The sequence below is a fragment of the Ixodes scapularis genome, unplaced genomic scaffold (genome assembly GCF_016920785.2).
Source record: "Ixodes scapularis isolate PalLabHiFi unplaced genomic scaffold, ASM1692078v2 ptg000890l_1___fragment_3__unscaffolded, whole genome shotgun sequence".
Classification (NCBI taxonomy): domain Eukaryota; kingdom Metazoa; phylum Arthropoda; class Arachnida; order Ixodida; family Ixodidae; genus Ixodes; species Ixodes scapularis.
The window spans coordinates 689,333-708,924 of record NW_024610065.1 but is presented as its reverse complement, the minus strand read 5'-3'; the positions used below and the strand labels follow the sequence as shown (position 1 = coordinate 708,924).

Genomic DNA, 19,592 nt, shown 5'->3' with positions numbered 1-19,592 from the left:
CCCTAGGCTGCAAGGGTTTGCAAAGCAAAAGCTTGGGCTGAGCTTCAGATATTGTTAGTGTTGGGCTATTGATTATCATATCTAATTGACATGAGCCGTTACCTGAATGTTTGGCCGTGCTGATTGTCATGAACCCGAGCACTCGACTAGGGGTTATGAAAATCGCTTCCGTCACGGTGTCACGTGACTCGTTGCGAAATCGTGATGTCATGTTACGTCATGCTGTCAACAAGGTTAATACATCTAGTGACTTTCTCAAATGAAATCGATTTAACGCGGTGAGTTACGTGACGTCAGGAGGCCACGTGACATTGCTTGACAACATGTATTGACACCATGACGTCACGTGACAACTTGACACATGGTTATTCATAGTGTCAACAAAGGTGCTATGAAAACCCACAATTTATCATACGTTGCAATTATGTATATGACGATTCGATCAACAGATAGAAATACAGCCGCCAATTGTTTATTCCCATATGTTCATTTTGTGATACTAGCAAAGAAGAAAAAAAATATTACCTTGAACCGTTTTGAACCGGTTACCGTTATATTTTTTTTCGGTTCGGTTCCGGTTCAGTTCCAAGATGGCGGCGAAGATTTCGGTTCGGTTCAGTTCCGGTTCGGCTAAAAATAACGGTTCTGTTCCGGTTTTCGGTTCGGTTCGGTTCCGGTTCGACACCCTGCCGTGCGCCGGCCGGATCGCTGTTTCAGCTCATATTGTCCGCGATAGTACACCGGGTGTTTTTTAAATTAACGGATTTGATTAAATAAAGCCGTTAAAGTTACTCATGCGGTTTCTGCAGGTGAGTTATAAGGCCAGGGGGACATAGTATAGAGTGTTAATTGTAACGATGAGTTGACTAAGTAATTAAAGTTCCTTAATAACTCTTAATTAATAAAAGTCGACAGATATGTAGTTCATATTAGAAACTTGCTGAGCATCATCGAAAACCACTAAATCAACTTTTTTAGAAGGATACAACGCTGGGGGAGAATTTTAGGGCGTTCTGCAAAAACGCTTCATTTGGACGCGTTTCTAGGTTTCGCTTTCTTATCGGAGCGCATCTTCGCACCCGCGGTCCTGCCCCCCAGAGGTCGTGGCGCGAAGCCACCCCCTCGCGTCCCTCGTAGCAAGGAGGGAAGTTGGGCGCACGTGTGTTGCGCGTCTCAGCCACTGGGGAGCGGGACCGCGGGCGCATAGATGCGCTCCGATAAGAAATCGAAACCTGGAAACGCGTCCAAATTGAGCGTTTTTACGGACTGCGTAATATATTGCCCCTGCGTTATATCCTTCTAAAAGGAGTTGAATCACTAATTTTCGATGACGCTGAACAAGTTTCCAATTGGAAGAATATGTCCTACTTTTATATTATTGAATTGTTAATTAGCGATGTTTAATTAATTAGCCGGCTGATTATTACGATTAGCCCCCTAGACTATGTGAGCCTGGCCGTATTACTCACCTGCACAAACCGCATTGTGCGCATATGGGGACACGGAGCACGACGAACGCTGCAATGCGATCGACCAGATAACCTCCTGGGGGCGCGCGCCCGAGTAATTTCAGGCAACAGTGGTTCCGCCGTCCATACGGCGCCACTAAGGAGGAAAGAAAGAGAGACAATTTGTCTCGTTCCTATGGCACCTGGTCCCGCGGGCTTCCCGCTCAGACATAGCCTCCTCTATACACCTTACCGAAAAACGCTCCTGGGCCGTCGCCATGTTGCCGATGCTGATGCTGCTGGTGCGACTCTCGCGCCCTCTATCAGCTAGAACTTTTCTGTCGCTTCTTGAACTGTGAAAACACGCTCAGCGCGATTCTCTACCTGCGCTTTACGTTATTGCATTCGACGTTTTCTCGCCGCTCTTGAAAGTTTCCACTTAAATTTTTTATGCGTGCTGCGTACCCTTTTTGTGTTGACTCCCACTGTGACAAATAGGGCAAAAAACAATTTGCTTGCATTGTATGTTTATACAACCTTGATGACACACGCCTCAGCGGGTGATCTGTCTCTTAGCTGTCGGTGAGAAATTTTGCCAGTGCAATGCAACCGCTAACCTGGGGGTTCTAACGTGCATCACGCAGTAGTGATTCCACGAGCGCGTTCCGGTACGGAACTCATCCAGATCGAAACGGGTGGGGGCGGCGGGGATGGGACCCAGGAGGTTCCCAGCGCAAGCTTTCGCTCCACGCTCCGAGCTGAGACGCGTTAGCCCACGCGGCCACTTAAAGCGTTAGCCCACTCTCGACCACTAATTGAGGCTACCATTAGCTTTAAATAGCCGCATATCAAACAGCCATCTGGTGGTGCCGCATGCAACCAAGACGAGGAGAGGGCTTTATCTTGCAGCTGCGGCGCGCGCGGTATCCATGCCTTATAGATATGTTACACGCGGACCACGCATATTCGTGACAGGAAATATCAGAAAAACCGGTTTAGTTGCCATGACTGCAGAAACAAAAGGATGTACAGAAATGGAAAGAATGGATCAAATACATACTCATCGCTACCAGAAATCGCACCCACACATCTTCGGCTGCCTCCCTATGCTCTACCTCCGGGTCAATGAATCGACTTCCGACGTGCATCGACCGAGGAGCGTGTCCCACGTCTCCTACCACGATAGCCTCTTTTCTAAAGTTGTGTCAACTACACTGGCGGTCGCCATTGCTGAGACCCGAAGCGCGTGATTGGATCCGAGTGCTCGCCGAGCGATGACGCAGTCTTCGTGTCCAATACACGCTCAGAGTATGTGAGCGAGCAATGGCGGACAGGCGATGGCGCGGACTTTGGAAAAGGGTCTATTACGATATGCTTACGTTCTCCGTATTGTGTGGTGGTGTTGTAGGGGAGCGTGGGGAAATGAATAAACACTGTTTTTCTTCACCCGGAAAGCGACTTGTTAATGTATTTTTGAACAAATTTAAACGATCGCGTTTTAAAGAACGCGATTCATGTCCGATACCGTGTTCTCCGAACTAGTCCGCGGAATATATACATTCAAGACTTTAAGGTTTATGGGGGTCGGACTATCTCCAGGTGCGTACAGTACAAGGATTGATTTTTGTTTTTTTTATAGATCGTTCATTATGACTAGACGTGACGATTTTGTGAATGACGGAGTCGCTTAGTGATGATTCATGTATGATACAAGCTTCTTTATGAACTAATAAAGCAGGCATTTTTTAAGGCGTGCTGTTAGGAGAGCTGTTTTTTTTACATATACTAGGCAATATACACCAAAGCGCCAACGACAAGAACAAGCGAAAAACGTAGAGGAGAAGCGCTGTATATATATACTCACAATTCAAGCTCCCCCCCCCCCCCCCCCCCAACTCACAATTGACCTTCAACTAACAACTGAAGTTTAACTCACAACTGACCTTAACTCACAACTAACGTTTAGGGCTGAATTGCATGTAAGCCATTTAGCGATCGACGAGACTAGCGGCGGCGATAGCGACGAGAGTCAGCGACGAGCGACGAAGATTTCTCACTGTCTTTCGGCGCGTCGCTCGGTTTCTGGATTGCTAGAAAAAGTCGCTCATATCCTTGGTCACTTGCTCCCGTTGCTTCCTTGCGGTTTGCCTCGTCGCTCGACAAACCGAGCGGCAGCAGAGCGGGTCGCCGTCGCTTGTCTCGTTGCTCTAGAAATCGCTTACATGCTGTTTATACTTTATACTCGCGACTGACGTCGTCTTCTGGGCACGAGGTGCGAACTATGAGCCGTGTGGACACCACGGTCCGGAAAATACGACAGTACTTTCAAGGGAAGCGTCACTGGCATTTTGTTTTTCTTGAGTTTCGTAAAACTGTTGATTATTGTTGATATAAAGAGGATATTTTTGACTGCTTTGGGATTGATTAAATGAGAACCTTACAGAATAGTAGATCTAAAATTGCTTACGTCAGACAGTGAGCACTTGTCAACACATGTTGGGAGCTTATCAGGGCTCCACCGCAGCGGTGTCCGAATAGATCGACAATTTCAACCATCCATGGCCAAGCTCCAGGAGTCGCGTTTGTGCCGTTCAAAATGCGTTCGCTTATCACAGAGCCTGGCGTTGTTGTAACAAGCCCACAATTCTCTGAACGAAACGGATTTGAAACGTTTTATGGTTAAAGGTTACGTGGAATTAGTAGGAGGTAATGCTTTATAAAAAAACAAGAAAAGCCGAGCGATACATTTAATTGAGATCCGGGATATAAAACAGAGAGCTAACAGAGTGGTTTTTCGATGAAAGTGTTTGACTCGTCATGCTTAACTATAATTAGTAGCACGAACTACTTACTTGGAATTGTAGCGTCAGAACATAGACGAGATGATGTCAGTACGCTGTTACTACAATGATTAGCCAAAACCTTAGTACAAAAACAAAATAGAACGCAAGTGAGGCATTCACATTTTTAACCAGAGCAGGGAAACAGGACGGGACAACACTCTTCCCACTCTTCTGTTTTAAAATGTCAGTTTCTAAACAGCTCGCCTGCACTCTTGCTTTAACTTTATTAAATAAAGTGTAGAACTATAATGTCTTTGCAAATCAATTTGAATGACGAGACAAACATTTGATCGCAATCGTTCTCCCCAAGTTCACGCCATTGAGCGTTTATTAATTCCTGTTTATTTATTGTTCTTTTGGTCACCACCCGTATTATTCTGGTGGAGGTGCGGGGTACCGGATGGGGTCCCTGCAGCGTACCCCTTCGAGGGCACGCAGGGCAAGTCCGACAGCAAGCCCACGATGACCCGACGAAGACACTACCAAGACCCGATTAAGTCGCCGCACCCAAGGCCAACACCCGGAATGGGGAAGTTTGCTACACAGCACCTCCACCAGAATGTCACGGGTGGTGAGCAAAAAACAATAAATAAACAGGAATAAATAAACGTTTAATGGGGCGAACTTTTGTCCAAAACAAAAAGGGTGTAGAAGATAACAACAGAGCGTCGCGGGCGTCGTAGTCGGCGTAACAGCAGGATCGAACGGGGCGAGACTGACTCCGGCTCGTCACGGGGAGCACCTTTTGTAGCGGCGTGGGTTTCTGGAACATTCGGCCTAGACCTTTCGACGCGTAGAAAATTCGTAACATGATGAGACGAGAAAGTTCTCGAACATCCGAGTACGACAAGTAGAAAGAATAAATAAAAGAACATTCTTCTACCTGGAATGAAATTCAGATCTTACACGCGACAATTAACCGCGGTAACCATTCGGCCACGCACGTTCTCGCTCAACTACGCGCGTGGCATTGTCTAATGTCTTGCCTGTGTAAATGGGAATGTTTGTAAACACGCACCGATTGCAACGGCCGCTTCGACGGAATTCAGTGAACCAAGAATAATGTGAGCAAATGGGGCGAGCCGCAGGTGGAGATGATTCTGCTAAAATGCAGTAATCAATAAATTTTGTTGCAGCGGCTAGTTACCTCAGACTATGCGTTTCAAAGCCAGTCTATGAGTGACTGAATGGAAAGTGCCGAATAAACAAGGATGAAGAAGGAGACAGAGACGAAGCGCATTCTTAACTGAAGTTTTATTGAAACAAACATTGACTGTTAATACCGTCTATCTGGGTGTTGGCTCAAAAACAAAAAAAAAACTTTTTATTTGTTAAGTGCAGTGACGGCGCACTAATGCACATACTCTCCCCTTGCTCTCTTATGCGGAATACCTCATGTATTCCTCGCGCTGTTTTGTTAGGGTATCTGCACAGAACTGTTTCTTTTTTTCAATTCCGGGCCACATGGGCGCCTAATGCAGTTCACCGCGAGATTGCCCGACGGGCACTGTTTCACTGACCAAACATGTTCCCAGGCCCTCTCATTTATGCAACTCCCCGTTTAGCCCACATACGATTTCCCGGAACTCATTGGTTTGTTATATACCACTGACGTTGCGCACTCCACGTATTGCTCAGCATGTTTCTTCTGACACACTTTACCCTCTCCCTTTTCGTTGTTTATCTTCGAACATAGATGAGACAGCTTGTGTGGCGCTGAAAACGCCACCGGTATTTCAAAATGAGCGTCCACTTTTTTAGATTGTGAGATAGATTGTGAATGTAAAGAATCACCGCCGGTCTTATTAGTTGTCTGGAAAGAATATGATCGTCATCTTTTTTCTTCATCTTGGAAACCAGGTTATCGGCTGCTTCCCCCAAGAAGCGATCGGGGTACTCTCCGGGTCCGACTAAGTACGATAGCTCGCGCACTCTAGATTCCTGAGAGACTTTGCTCCGCAGCTCAAACCCCAAAGTCCAGCAGGGGATCATCGGTCATGCCCTTGCTGTTGTTTTGTCTTAAGGCATTCCGGCCGACGGCTAGGGACGACGGGGGAGATGGACTTCTCTCCTGACGGTCATTGACTGGTGTTTCAGTGAACTGGTTCCTCTCTCTCTCTCTCTCACTCACCGTATTTTTTTTTTTATTAGTCATTTTTGTTTTCCTTTCGCGTTGAATTGGGACGGTGCGCTTTTAAAAAGAGGGATAATGAAACGTGCAGGGCCGAAAAGCAACGCTTGGTCACGGACTTCTAGAAGATTCGCTTTCTCTCGCTTACTGTTACGCGGACAAATCAACGCCCGCTTTTCTTCTGTCTCGGTGCTGGATATTTATTTTATTTAGCAAGATTTTGCCGATAAAACGTTTCGTTTCAGTTAATTATTTATCATTTATTCGCCTCACACCGTGACAATATCTTACAATTGTACTCATATGTGAAGCTAGAAACTGTACAAAATTCCAGAGTTGATGTTTGATGGTGCCGGCGTCGTATCCCGTATGTCAAGAACACTTTCCTAATTAAGAAAAATAATGTTGAGTTGAATTTGCTTGCAAGATACTTATACGGAATTACCACATCGACTTGGCCTATCGGGGGTCTACATTCTAGATCACAACAAAATCCAGCTGAACTACGTTGAGTATAGCATAGTAAGCATAATGTAGCTGTATAATCTTGAACTTTACAATGGTTTGCATAACTCTGGGGGTGAAAACGCGCTACATCTCAATTACATTTCATAAACGCATGCTATATACATACCGGTTAAACGAGGAGAAGATGCGGAGTTGTGTTTTAAGTAGAAAATAATCAGGATCAATACGTCGGCTTTCATTTTACGGCTTCTCTCGAAAGGCGCGGGGCTTCAAGCACGCTTTGCCTTTTTATATAAGCAAACAGCTCTAAATGAAACTGTTTGTCTCTTTTTTTCATTGTTAAATGTCGTGACGTGAACCCCTTGCCTTTCAAATAAGGTTTATTTACTCAAGGCGTGTGCAAAGAAATAAAAATAAAAGACTGAGGTGAACAACTGACGTTTAAGAAAGGCCACAATGAATATTAGGAGGAAATAAACAAGGATTGGCAGATGACAGACTACGCAACCTGCCACGTCAAGAAGCTTCCAGCGTACGTCCACCTACAAGTTGCGAAATTTTAACAACGCGAGAAACCAACTCAACTGCCTCTTGCTAATTAACCGTGGAATCGGCATATCTCAGTAACGAAATAATAAAAAAAAAATACAATGCCGCTTTGACGTGTGCTCTGAATGCGAACCTAATTATTTTAACTGTTTGTAAATTTATATATATGATATTTATAAAATGAATGCTTTGGTTTCTAGCCGATATGATAACCGCCACTTAGATCCACGCAAATGTGAATTTTTTTATGGAAATTTCGAAACTGACTTGAATATGCTTTTATGCACAAAGAACCATCATTGACAAAAAAAAAAATTGATTACATTTTTTAATGAACGTTCCATGAACAATTATCGTATCACATATTATATAATTTATTTTGTTTGCTTTAGGGCCATGAAGCGATTACTGCAACAATTTCATTCTAAGATGATTGAGCATAAATACCAGGCGGCGCATGCTGCGGGATAATTGAAGAAGCTGAGCATTAAGCTGACGTGTATCTAATGCGTTATAGAAGCAACTGAAATAGCTGGCGTCATCGGTTCGATAACATTCGTAAAAATCGTGCAATGCAGCTACCTGGATCCGGGTTCAGTGTCCAAGGTCTGCGAAGTGCTAGTATACACGCGCGCGAATCGATAACTTACGTCAGCGGAGGAAAGCAGAAGCAGGGAGCGTTCGAAAAATAATAAAATAAAGGGTAGCTTCTGTGCAGGTGCAACGCCTTTGGGCGGTGTCCACAGAAGCTTCGCTAGATTTACCTGCACCTCTGGCACCGGCGTAGAAAAGTGTAGGGAGATGCACTTCCGGTCGTATCTCAATACACGTACCGGAAGTAGACTTCCCTACACTTTTTTTCACCGTTGCAAGCAACGAGCCTAGAGAGTGTGGGCTCGTTGCTTGCTGCTACCCGCCTCGGGGAGTGACAAGGCACACCGGTTCAACAACACGAGAACCTTCAATCAGCTTTATCGCCCGCGCCGCGATCCCAAAATGCCCCCGCGCATCCGCTGCTACGGCCCGCTATCAGCGGCGGAGCGCCGCTCGCGTGGCCAGTTGCCCTTGACCCCCTGGCGGTGCAGGTGACCACTGACGATTGCCGGAGGGGAAACCTGGGCCGAACGCTTTGAATCCCCAGGTTGACCACATGTGTACACAGCGATTCATCTTCATTTACGACATGCATACGTTGTTTTCATTGAAATCACCCTGTCCATCCCTTGTGTATGACTATTTTTTGTGGGGGCGTTCTCCGCCTGCTGTAACAATGCAGTGAATCTAGCGAAACGCCGTTGAGGGCAGTCGCGGCGATTCGGGCGCACCCACTGTCGTACTTACTAAACGTAGACATACAGCGGCGTAGCCGTTCCATTTTCCCGGGGGGTGGGGTGCGGGTTACGTTCTTCGCAGAACTGGAGATTGCAGCTAACAAAAGCACGCAGGGGTTCCATTTCCCATGTATTTTGACAATAAAGGCAACGTGGGTGTTATTTTGTTTACATGGCACTACTACAAGCTGGTTACATGGCGCGTAAACAGCGTCTCGGTAAGGATAATGACCCGGGCCCGAAAAAAACAGAATCTGCGCCGCCTCCCCCCCCCCCCCCCGTAGTCTAGCTATGTACACTTAGGTACGGTACCAGAGTTTGGAAATGGAGGTTTACATTTTCCGATGGCACGGGGAAGGCGACAAATAGGAACATGTGCCGTTTCCTTTCACTCCGCCAAAATGTTGAGCTGTTCGCTAGGCCTTTCTCGAAGGGGCTGGGCTATCGCTTGCCGGCCCGCATGTTATATCTTGTCAGGTAGTTACTTCTGTCAACCGGCTTTTTGACTACATGTGGGCTTGTCAATTTGACCCGGGGGGTTTTACATATATGATATAAAGTTCGATCACCCCAAACGTAGTGTTCTGTGACGGCCTTTCTTATAGAGTCCATGAGAGATGATATCTCTAAAGGTTGTCCCATTCGCATAAAATCTTCAATGGGTCACCCAAGTTTTGTCAAGGTGACATCCCACCACCCGCTCAGACTTTTTGTTTTCATGACTCCCCTAACAAATTTTAAATTTATTTTGCTAGAATTAGCGTGTTCAATGTTTTCCCATTTTGTTCTGACCCCAACTGACTAGAATGACCTGGCAAGTGAAACAGCTGCAAGTGAAATAGCCCCAACGAAAACAGACAGGATTATTTCATGCCACTACTGAGTGACTCTCCACTATGACTCAACGCTTGTAAGCCTGTTTAGCGCTTGTTTTCCAGCAGCAGTTGCGATTTTTTCCTTATGAAAATTTTCAATGTGCGTGCGATGAGTCTTCTCGGTATTTCTTGTAAATTTATTTTTTGATATTTTCTTTGAGTAGTTCAATTTTTTTGCGTTGATATATGTTATATAGAGTATTGAGATGTGTTTTTACAATCCCATCTTTATGTAATGCCCCATTATGACTTTAAGAAGTACTTAAATAAATGCACGAGTGTGAGTCCGTAAGGATGAGCACATTTCGCAGGCCTTGCAAAATTCCAGCTCGAAACGTACATGTATGCCTAAACCGGGTAAGCTAACGTTGTTTCTGTAGAAGGTTTACGTGAACCTGTTTTGAAGTTCAACTAAGAGCTAGTAAAACTTTAAAAAGATAATGCATGAATGGCGGCCGTCCCTACTGAAAAAACCTGTATAAAAATTCATACTGGTTGACCCGTATATTTCATACGGTGTTATGGGATACGGGTCTCCCGTATGCTACTGGGAACCCGTACCTGTAGGGGTTGGCCCATTCAGATACAGGAACCCGTACCTGTATGGGTTGACCCATTCAGATACAGGACCCCGTACTTGTATGGGTTGACCCGTTCAAATACAGGAACTCCTGTACTTGTACAGGTTAACCCATTTGGATATAGGAACCCATACCTTACAGGTTGACCCATTTAGATATAGGATCCAATATTTATGCATGCTCATCTGTTCAGATATAGAAACCTATATATTTACAGGTTTATCCGTTCTGACGCAGTAATAATAATCAACATGGCGTCAAACGTTTGCATACGGATGGATGGATCTTTGCAGGTTTAACGATTCGCATGCATTTGTCATGCAAAGAATGAGCATGAGCCAGGTCATTTCAGGTTATATGTGTATTTAGTGAACGCAAATTGGCAGCTGCAGAACACCAACAAGAAGCTTAACCTCTAAGCAAGCTTAGAAGTCAAACTTCTTGTTAATATCCTGCAGTAGGATATTAACGAATTGGCATACTGCAGTTGGTTCACCCGTGCTGTCCTCTTCCCTGGAGCGGCCTCTCGAGGATGCCTCCATATGTACTCGTTGAAGGCATCTGCAGGGGAATAGAATACAACAATATGTCATGTATATCTACAGCTTCTCGAAAAATTGAATATTTTATTTCCTGCAATTATAAGCAAGCAATTTCCACTACAATTTATGACGTGCGTTTGCTATCCTACCCCGGCCTGCTCTTCGTCCTCATACAGGCTTGTGATATCGATGCCAGGTGGCGTGGCGAACACAAATACGCTAGGAACGTCACAGGAGAAGTGGTGACAAGAAGGATAACCAGATCAATGATTTGCGCGATGATGCTGTTTCCGTTCGAATTTAGAAACGAACTAACTTTTCTGTTTGATAAGAAAAAACAACAAAAAACATACTCTTCAATAAAAAACTAGTTGTAAAGAATGTTTGTTTGAGTTTCTCGTCTGTTATTTTTTCCGCTCCTCCATCACTAATGTTGCTTGTAGTCGGCTGAATCACGGATCGAGTCTTGCTTTTCTGGAGTTGATTGGCACTACCGCGACCATCGCTTGACACCAGCAGTGCCATTGAACCCTTTCGAAATAACGTGAAAAAGTGAGATTTCTCTCTTTTGTCTCTATTTTGGACGATCAAGCTTCGATGAAGTTGTCTAGAAATGGTGAGAAACGTTTGTGTTGTAATGTGAACACTTCCTACACTGAAGTTTTACGGGGAAAACACTATTTTCTCCTCCGATGACTTTTTCCATGGGCCCCGAGGGCCTCACGACTAGTCCGTGGGAGCAAGGCTGTCATCCAAGCGGTCAGAAAGGTTTGGTTCGAGACCGTAAAAGGCCTCGAACCAAACCAAGGCCGTAGACATAAAAATATTGATGCAACCCAAGTAGATCGCCAGTATTTAATTGTCAAAGTTCGTGAACAATTAACCGAGGGGCGCTTTTCACATTTTTAGAGAAAAGAAGCAAAACGCCTAAAATTATTTCATCGTATTAGATACTTTTATCTTTGCTGGCAGTGTTCTTAAAAAAAGTTAATATAATGTAGACTGAAAATTCACGGCGGGAGATCGAGCGAAACCTCCGATTCACGACGGATGTGAAAAACACTGCTTTCCACCGCGGCATCATTGAAACTCGTAAGTCGAGAACAAAAAATCTGACGAACTTGCGGTTTAGGGCTACTGAGTTTTTAGAGACGAAGCCATAACATATATTTTTTTCAGCGAAATAAAAAATTTGACGCTTTTTGCCTGCACGATTTGAGATGAATATATATATATCTGTGCGTGCGTGCGTGCGTGCGTGCGTGCGTGTGTGTGTGCGTGCGTGCGTGCGTGTGTGTGTGCGTGCGTGCGTGCGTGTGTGTGTGTGTGTGTGTGCGTGCCTGCGTGCGTGAGTGTGCGTGCGTGCATGCGTGTGTGTGCGCGCGTGCGTGTGCGTGCGTGCGTGTGTGTGTGTTTGTGTGTGTGTGTGTGCGCGTGCGTGCGTGTGTGTGTGTGTGTGCGTGCGTGCGTGTGTGTGTGCGTGCGTGCGTGTGTGTGTGTTTGTGTGTGTGTGTGTGTGTGCGTGCGTGCGTGCGTGTGTGTGTGCGTGCGTGTGTGTGTGTGTGTGTGTGTGTGTGCGTGTGTGTGATGAGAAATCGAGACGGGCTTCGCTCAAACGTCTGTGTTTATTGTCCGAGCGAACATCTCCGACTAGTTAAGGAGGGGAGAGGCGCAATGCAATGCATCAATGCAACACAGAACAAAACAAAGCAAATAAAAAGAACGGTAAACTAAAGAGTCATTTCGAACACATAAGGTCCACAGTCCTATCGAGCGTAGTAAGGCTTCAGGCGTACGACGTGGACGACTTCAGGTCGCGGTGGGTGGCGTGATGATGTTCTTGCTCCGTCGGACATCACCTCGTAGTTCAGATCTCCAAGTCGACGAAGCACCTTCTAGGGTCCGAAATACCGTTTCAGGAATTTCTCGCTGAGACCACGGCGGCGAATCGGTGTCCAGACCCATACCCGGTCTCCGGGCTGGAAGTGTGCGTCCCGACGACTAAGGTTGTACCGGGCAGCGTCGACACGTTGTTGATCTTCAATTCGGAGTCGAGCGAGCTGGCGAACTTCTTCGGCTCGTTGAGCAACCACTTGGGCGTCGGGGCTTCCATCGGCAGCTGGTTCGTGGGGTAGCGTCGCGTCGAGCATGGTCGTTACTTTTCTGCCATGCACCAGCTGAAAGGGTATCACCCTGGTGGTCTCTTGCACGGCCGTGTTGTATGCGAATGTAACGTACGGCAACACCTCATCCCATGTCTTGTGCTCCACGTCGACGTACATGGAGATCATGTCGGCGATGGTTTTGTTGAGTCTCTCTGTCAATCCGTTGGTCTGCGGGTGGTACGCCGTGGTGCGCCGGTGGCTGGTGTGGCTGAGACGAAGGATTTCTTGCGTCAGCTGGGCCATGAACGATGATCCATGGTCTGAGATTAGAACTTCGGGAGCGCCGTGCCGGAGGACGATGGATTCGATGAAAAACTTGGCGACTTCTTCAGCCGTCAATGAAGGAAGGGCTTTCGTTTCGGCGTACCGCGTGAGATAATCTGTGGCGACGATGATCCATTTGTCTCCTTGCATCGATGGTGGAAAAGGACCAAGTAGATCCATTCCGATCTGCTGAAACGGCGCGTTTGGGGGAGCAATCGGATGCAGGAGACCGAGGCAAGTTTTGCTTCGAACTTCAGGGAGAGCCTTTGTCGGGAATTAAAGCTTAGGGCGTGTCGTTCATTTGTTGAACGTGTCATTTATTTAGCAACTGGAGCGTGCGATGCCGGCAGAGTCGATGGTGCTACGGCACATTTGATTTTTTTATTCGGCATTGACCCACTTGACAGATACAGAGTCGATCTCCAAACATCCAATATAACATTAGCACCACAGCATTAAATACTCGCCTTCGAGCACCGCGTACAAGCTTCAATATTCCTACTTGCGTGTGTTTCTCCCATAGACTTCCGTGTATTAGCGGTGAGATGTTTTGGTGGCGCTCTGTTATGGTTCCCTCACGTGACGTCATTACCTTGCAAAGGACAAGCTTGACGGTGATTGTAACTTGCATGGTGGAAGCATGAAATCACTGAGCTCTCAAAGCAGCACTGCCAACACCGTCAGAATTAAAGCTTTCGTATTCCCGTTATTTCCGTCGATAAGGAATCCTTTGCTGACGTCATAGTCAGCATTCGGCCAATCGTGGCAAACCGACCACAGCGACGCTTTCGATCGCGCTCGTCGCCAATAGACCCTTTCACAAATACATTGCAATCTAGTACCTGCAGTACCAGTCTAAATTTGTGCCTGCTAATGGCGGTCAAAATCTAGTACCTATCTGTCAAGGGTAGGCTTACGGTTGTTACGATCATCTTCGCTGTATATATTTCTCGATTTGCTTCAGTTTCGATGAAGTGAAAAAACTACTACTTGTTTGGAGGCGTTTAGTTGAGTAAAACATTGAATAAATTTCTTCACATTTAATTGTCTTCAGCTGCCTGGGCGTGCCGAAGCTGAGCATTTCAAGGATATATATGACGCCTTCAAAAGCAGAGTGCATAGAATTTTATACGTCTCGTCTTTGTGACATCGAACCACACGAACTAACGTCTGGAATGTTCAGGTGCCCATCCTCAAAGTCTTGCCTGCCCAGCCATCAAATGCCGCCATCAGCATGTACGGATGACATACATTTAGGTGACGATAGTTATAGAAATGGACAGGCTGAATTTCGGAAAGGGTCTATTGTCTGGTGTCAATCAATGATCGCCGGTGGTGCCACCGCCGGGCTCCCCATCCGTGATCGAGTCTACTAGCATAGAAATCAGTGATTGGCAGCTGCTTAGTTGCTTTTCAAGATGTCCACAGGGGCCATAGATATGTTGCGTGAATACTTGAAAATAATGAGTGACATCCACGCGCTCAGTGTGGAGCACATTTTCATAATTTCAATTCATGTTTACTGTCCTAAGCGTAGTTTCTAATATTTTTTATTCCTTTATTTCAAAACACTTTCGACCCTCATTAGGTTTATTTTTTTTTCTTCTTTGATGACAGAGATAAAAAAACTGTGTCCTTAAAAAAGGAAGAACACACTTACTTTAATAAATTTAGCACTTAAGATTAGAAACTCAACAGTCAAGCACCCTGTTTAAGAATTCAGAGAGAAGTAAGGCGGAAGAAATAAAGAAAATACCCACAAATCAGTTTCTGTAAGAAAATATTTTTTACTTATTGGCAGTTGCAGAAATAGATTCAACAAAAAAGATCAAAACTAAAAAAAAGGAAAAAAATATTGTTTTAAGAACTTTTAGTTTATTCACAATTTTGAAATCCCTGTCTAGAACAGGGGAAACCTCTTTAACCGGGAGGAAAAAAGAACTTTACTTTTATTAAATAAATAAAAAAAAGAATAAAAAAACAGCACGAAACGCGCTTTGTTTTGTTTATGTGTCGGTATACTCTTTACAGACTTAACGTGGCCTTCTAGTTAATAATTTGTTTCGAATCCTTGCTGGGGCGACTCTTCATTACATAAATCGTTGCTCTATATACGTAGAGTGCTAGTCACACTTGCTCATAACGTGGAAGCGCGCGGATGGATGAATCCGGCTGAGCCCTTTGGATCGGGCGGTAGCTTACGCCACCTAGCCAGTAAAGTTGACATTTGGGCTAGTTGGTCTAATATTGAGGTATTTAGCGCACAAGGTAGAGAGAAGAAGGACAGGACAGAAAAGAGCGCTATTCACAACTACGTTTACTGACAAGAAAGGAAGAGAAAGAAAAAACCCAAATAATCCGCTGCGGACTCGTGCATCTACCACATCTCCGTGAATGTAACAGCGGCTAGTTCATCCAGGCTCGTGTGGGCCCTTCATTCTTTGTTCAAGGAATTCACTTTCCTTGTTTGATAGCGTTACAGATTCAACGCTAATACAGTTCCTGTCCTCACGAGGGATGTAGAAGGCCTCCAATACCTCCCGGGTCAACTTGTCTTTGTTCCTCTCCAAAATGTTGGTCTCACGGAATAATGTCTGCACACGGAATAATGGTCTGCACGTGCACTCCCTGCAATGGATAGGAAGTTTTCCGCCCACTGTAGCTTTCAAAGAGTAATCACGCTGTTGAAGTCGGTCCCTGAGCCATCTGCCCGTTTGGCCTATGTAGCTCTTGCCACACGAAAGAGGTATCTTATAACTTATAAGTTATATACGACGCCCGAAGCACATAGAAGGAATTTCTTTGGATGCTTCTTGGTGCACATGGGTTTTGTGGTACCCTCAGAATGCGCATTCACTCTAGGGAGAACTTGGCTCATTTTTTGTGGTGCTGAGAAAACTACTTTGACCCCATAGCGACTTGCGACGTTTTTTCAATAATGGGACATCCTGTGCAGATGGTTGGCATTGTTTTCTTCACACTGGTCCTGTTGGACTGGAAGCCTCTTGCCTTCTACACCAGAGAGTTTGCCACATCAGTCAGTAGGGCTGACGAATAGCCGGCCCTACTGCCATTTTGTTTTACCATTTAAGCTTAAGCGCGGCTTTCTCCGACGAGCGCTCTCTGGTGGCGTTAGTGGCAACTATTCTAGGCACGTGGGGAAACGTAGAACAACCCGCTCGAGGGGTTTCCTGCCCGCTTGATTGGGTGTCGTCGACAAACACTACGCCTATTTGAGAAGAGATTTGGTAAATACTTTTAAAACACAGCACGAAGGAAAGAAATCTTTTTTTTTCTTTGTAATCACATTGTTACTAAGCCATTGGGTTTTAATATTGTGTTCTTAGGATAGGGTTTCATAAAGTTAGGGAAGAGCGTGATAGCAAGGCTCCACGACCCCAATGGAGCAGGCAAAACACCCCTCGAACGGGACGTTTCGTGTTTCCCCCCGTGGTTAAATTAGTTGCCGCTAATGCCATCAGTCGAGCGCTCGCCGGAGAAAGCCGCTCCCTTCGCGTTATGAAAGAGTGTCATAAGCAGTGTACATCGATCTAACACATCAAGAGCTAATCATGTCGTATTACACCTGAGACTGCGGTGGAAGAAATCGGAAGAACTTTCAGTAGAAGGAACAGACACAGAGAACCTTCTACTGAAAGTTCTTCCGATTTCTTCCACCGCAGTCTCAGGTGTAATACGACATGATTAGCTACCACCAGCTCGCCTGCACTCTCACCGTCTTTTCACATCTAGAGCATCGTCTCTTTCGCAAGTCAACTGGCATTAGCCAATCGTTGCAATCCGGAGGTGGTTTGGTGAATGACGGAACTGGTAATATGTCTAAACATAAAAAAGAAACTGTCCGCGCTTTGGCACAGAGCATGACGTACGTTTCACCCTGTTCAGTTTCATAGCGCAGACCGTTTTTTGTGGTTCTAAACACATTATTAGCTTCGTCTATCGACGAGCGGCCTCCCTAAATTCCAGCAATTGGCTCTTTCAAGCGCTTTCATTTCCTTTCATTTCATTCATTGTTGCTTAAAGAAATCCCTTGGACGTATTACATAAGCGAGGACTTGAAAAAAAAAAATCGAGAGCACAATACATAGAAAACCTTGCGTTCAAAAACAATCGAGCAATTAAGAACAAGATCAGAAGTGGCCTTAATTGACTGAAGTCATGTACATACACTATGACGAGCACATTCAAGCCGAAAAAGATTATCATCTTGGAACTAATTCAAAGACAAAGCATCACATTTCTTCCTAAACAACACCACGCCACGTTCTGTTGCCTTGGAGTCTGGGAGTGCGTTCCAGACTCTGTGGCAACACAAAAATCAGGAAAGCCGACACTCCATATTTCTCAGAGTGCATACCTTTTTGACGTCTTTGACGACGACATTACTCCCAAGTCAAAAATTAGGCTCTTAAAGACGCGCGGAAGTCTTCGGTGAGGATGACTCGTTGTAAGCGGGTCTAGTGTAGCGAAGGCGACAATCATCGGCGAGTTGTAGAAGGCGTAGTTGACGAACTGTCGGAGCCTGCGCACCACCGGGCGTATCCGAGCCCACACGCCTGCCGGTGGTCGTCCAGGTTGGCGTGAAAGATGGCTGCGCAGAGCGGACGGCCCTCCCTCTGCTGCAACGAAACCTCTTGCACAAAAACCATGCAAAAAAAGAAAGAATGATTCGGTGAAAAAGGTTTATTATGGTGCGTAAATGTTTATAGCGGCCGCAGCAGAAGGAACGTCCACGGGCTCTTCCCGCATGGCGATGTTGGGGGCGCAAGCGGCGAATGCCCATGGCTCGGAGTAACTGTAGTCCTGTAGAGGCAAATGTGCAGCCCCCCGCGCCGCGATCTCTGAGGCGCATATGCTGAGTTGCGTGCGATTGTTTTTGACGCTTCTGCTAGTCGAGCAATAGAGTCGCGTGAACTGCCCGTGCAGCACAGCCAACGAGGTAGAGGGGCTTAGAGTGATAAACCGGAAGTTCGGAAGTGGCACCCACCCGGTTGCCGCCATGTTTTACGCAAATGTGACCACTCGTCACGTGACTTTCCAAGAGCCGTGACGTCACAGGTAAGATGGCAGCGCCCAGAGCTGGTGGATGCGAGTTTGTTCGGTGCGCGGCAGCCGTGATGTGCAGCTGCTTTCCGACGATTTCGGGCTTTTTCGTGCTCGCTGACGCAGGTATAATATGAAAATATGAAGGAATGAGGCGTTATACCCTTCTTGCGCAAGATCGCTCTGGGTCATCTGGATAATAACACCTGTGAGACCGCATCAGCCGTGTCGCCGTACCGGTGCTCGGATTCGGGATCTGTTCGAGGATCGGTAGAACTTTGAGTGCTTTTAGCATGAAACTTTCGCATTTTCTTAGCTTTGTTTGAACGTTGGAATGTCTGAGAATCAACGCGAAAGGTATGCGTCGGATGTAGGGCCTAGGGGAATTTGTTTCAGCTCTAGGTAACTGCATAATCACAGCAACTTTTAGCGAGGAAGCTCCTGCGATCTTTAACCGTTTGTGCTAATCGACGATTCTACATTCTACGCTTTTCTTTCTTTTTTGGTGAGTGCGAAGTGCACACTTATTTTCAGTTACGAGCATGACGTTTTATTGAGTGTGGGGATGAATAAATCGTTACAGGCACCTGCTTCAAAGTTCTTCGACTTGCAATAAGAACAACTGTTTTGGTCATGTTGAATTAACCTGAGACTGGAGTAGAAAAGAAACACCAAAACGTAGAAGGGACAGAAAATAGACAGAACGACGTCTGAGCCTGGGACGTCGTCCTGTTTATTTTCTGTCCCTTCTACGTTTTGCTGTTTATTTTCTACCACAGTCTCAGGTTAATTCAACATCGTTAGTATTTACCTGCTCGCCTGCACCCTTACGATTTTTTAAATGTTTTACTGTTTTGGTGTATGCATAGATTTAACTGCACCTTTTCCTTTCTCGTAGGATTTATTGCAGCAATACTTTTTTTCATCAAGAGTGCATTATATTAGTCGTTCAGTTATTTATTTGTTCTAATTACCTGGATAAGATGATTCATATCTGTGTTCATCCCTTGCCTGAAGATCAGTCTTGTTGAAAAATGTTGACCATTCCTTTTGGTCTCTTCAATAGACTTTTTTGAAAAGTGTGGGTTGCCTATACTTCGTATCATTGTAACCTGGAAAAGGGCAACCGCCACAGCCCTCTCGAGCCAATCAGAGAGAGCGAAGGTGTGTGACAAATCTGTGCAGGCGAGCACTCTGAATGACACGTTGTCATGTGCCTCTCTTCAACGCGCATATCGGCTCACCGAGACCGTAGCCTTTGCCGTTTGACAAATTTCGATGAAACAAATTACAGTACCTACTACTCTAATTACTCCAGGCTTTCATACTTT

At 45.6% G+C, this 19,592-nt stretch overlaps 1 protein-coding gene across 1 annotated transcript in view; it reads right to left on the bottom strand.

Annotated features, from left to right (window-relative positions):
• The window catches only part of LOC115309205 (plasma kallikrein-like), a 28,206-nt gene extending 21,077 nt beyond the window's left edge, over positions 1-7,129 (bottom strand). Inside the window, exons 1-2 of the mRNA XM_040223536.1 lie at positions 7,057-7,129; positions 3,916-4,096 (exon numbers count right to left, since the gene is read on the bottom strand). Coding sequence (XP_040079470.1) covers positions 3,916-4,096; positions 7,057-7,129 — 254 coding nt within the window. The remainder of the gene's footprint in view (positions 1-3,915; positions 4,097-7,056) is intronic.
• Positions 7,130-19,592: the final 12,463 nt, after the last annotated feature.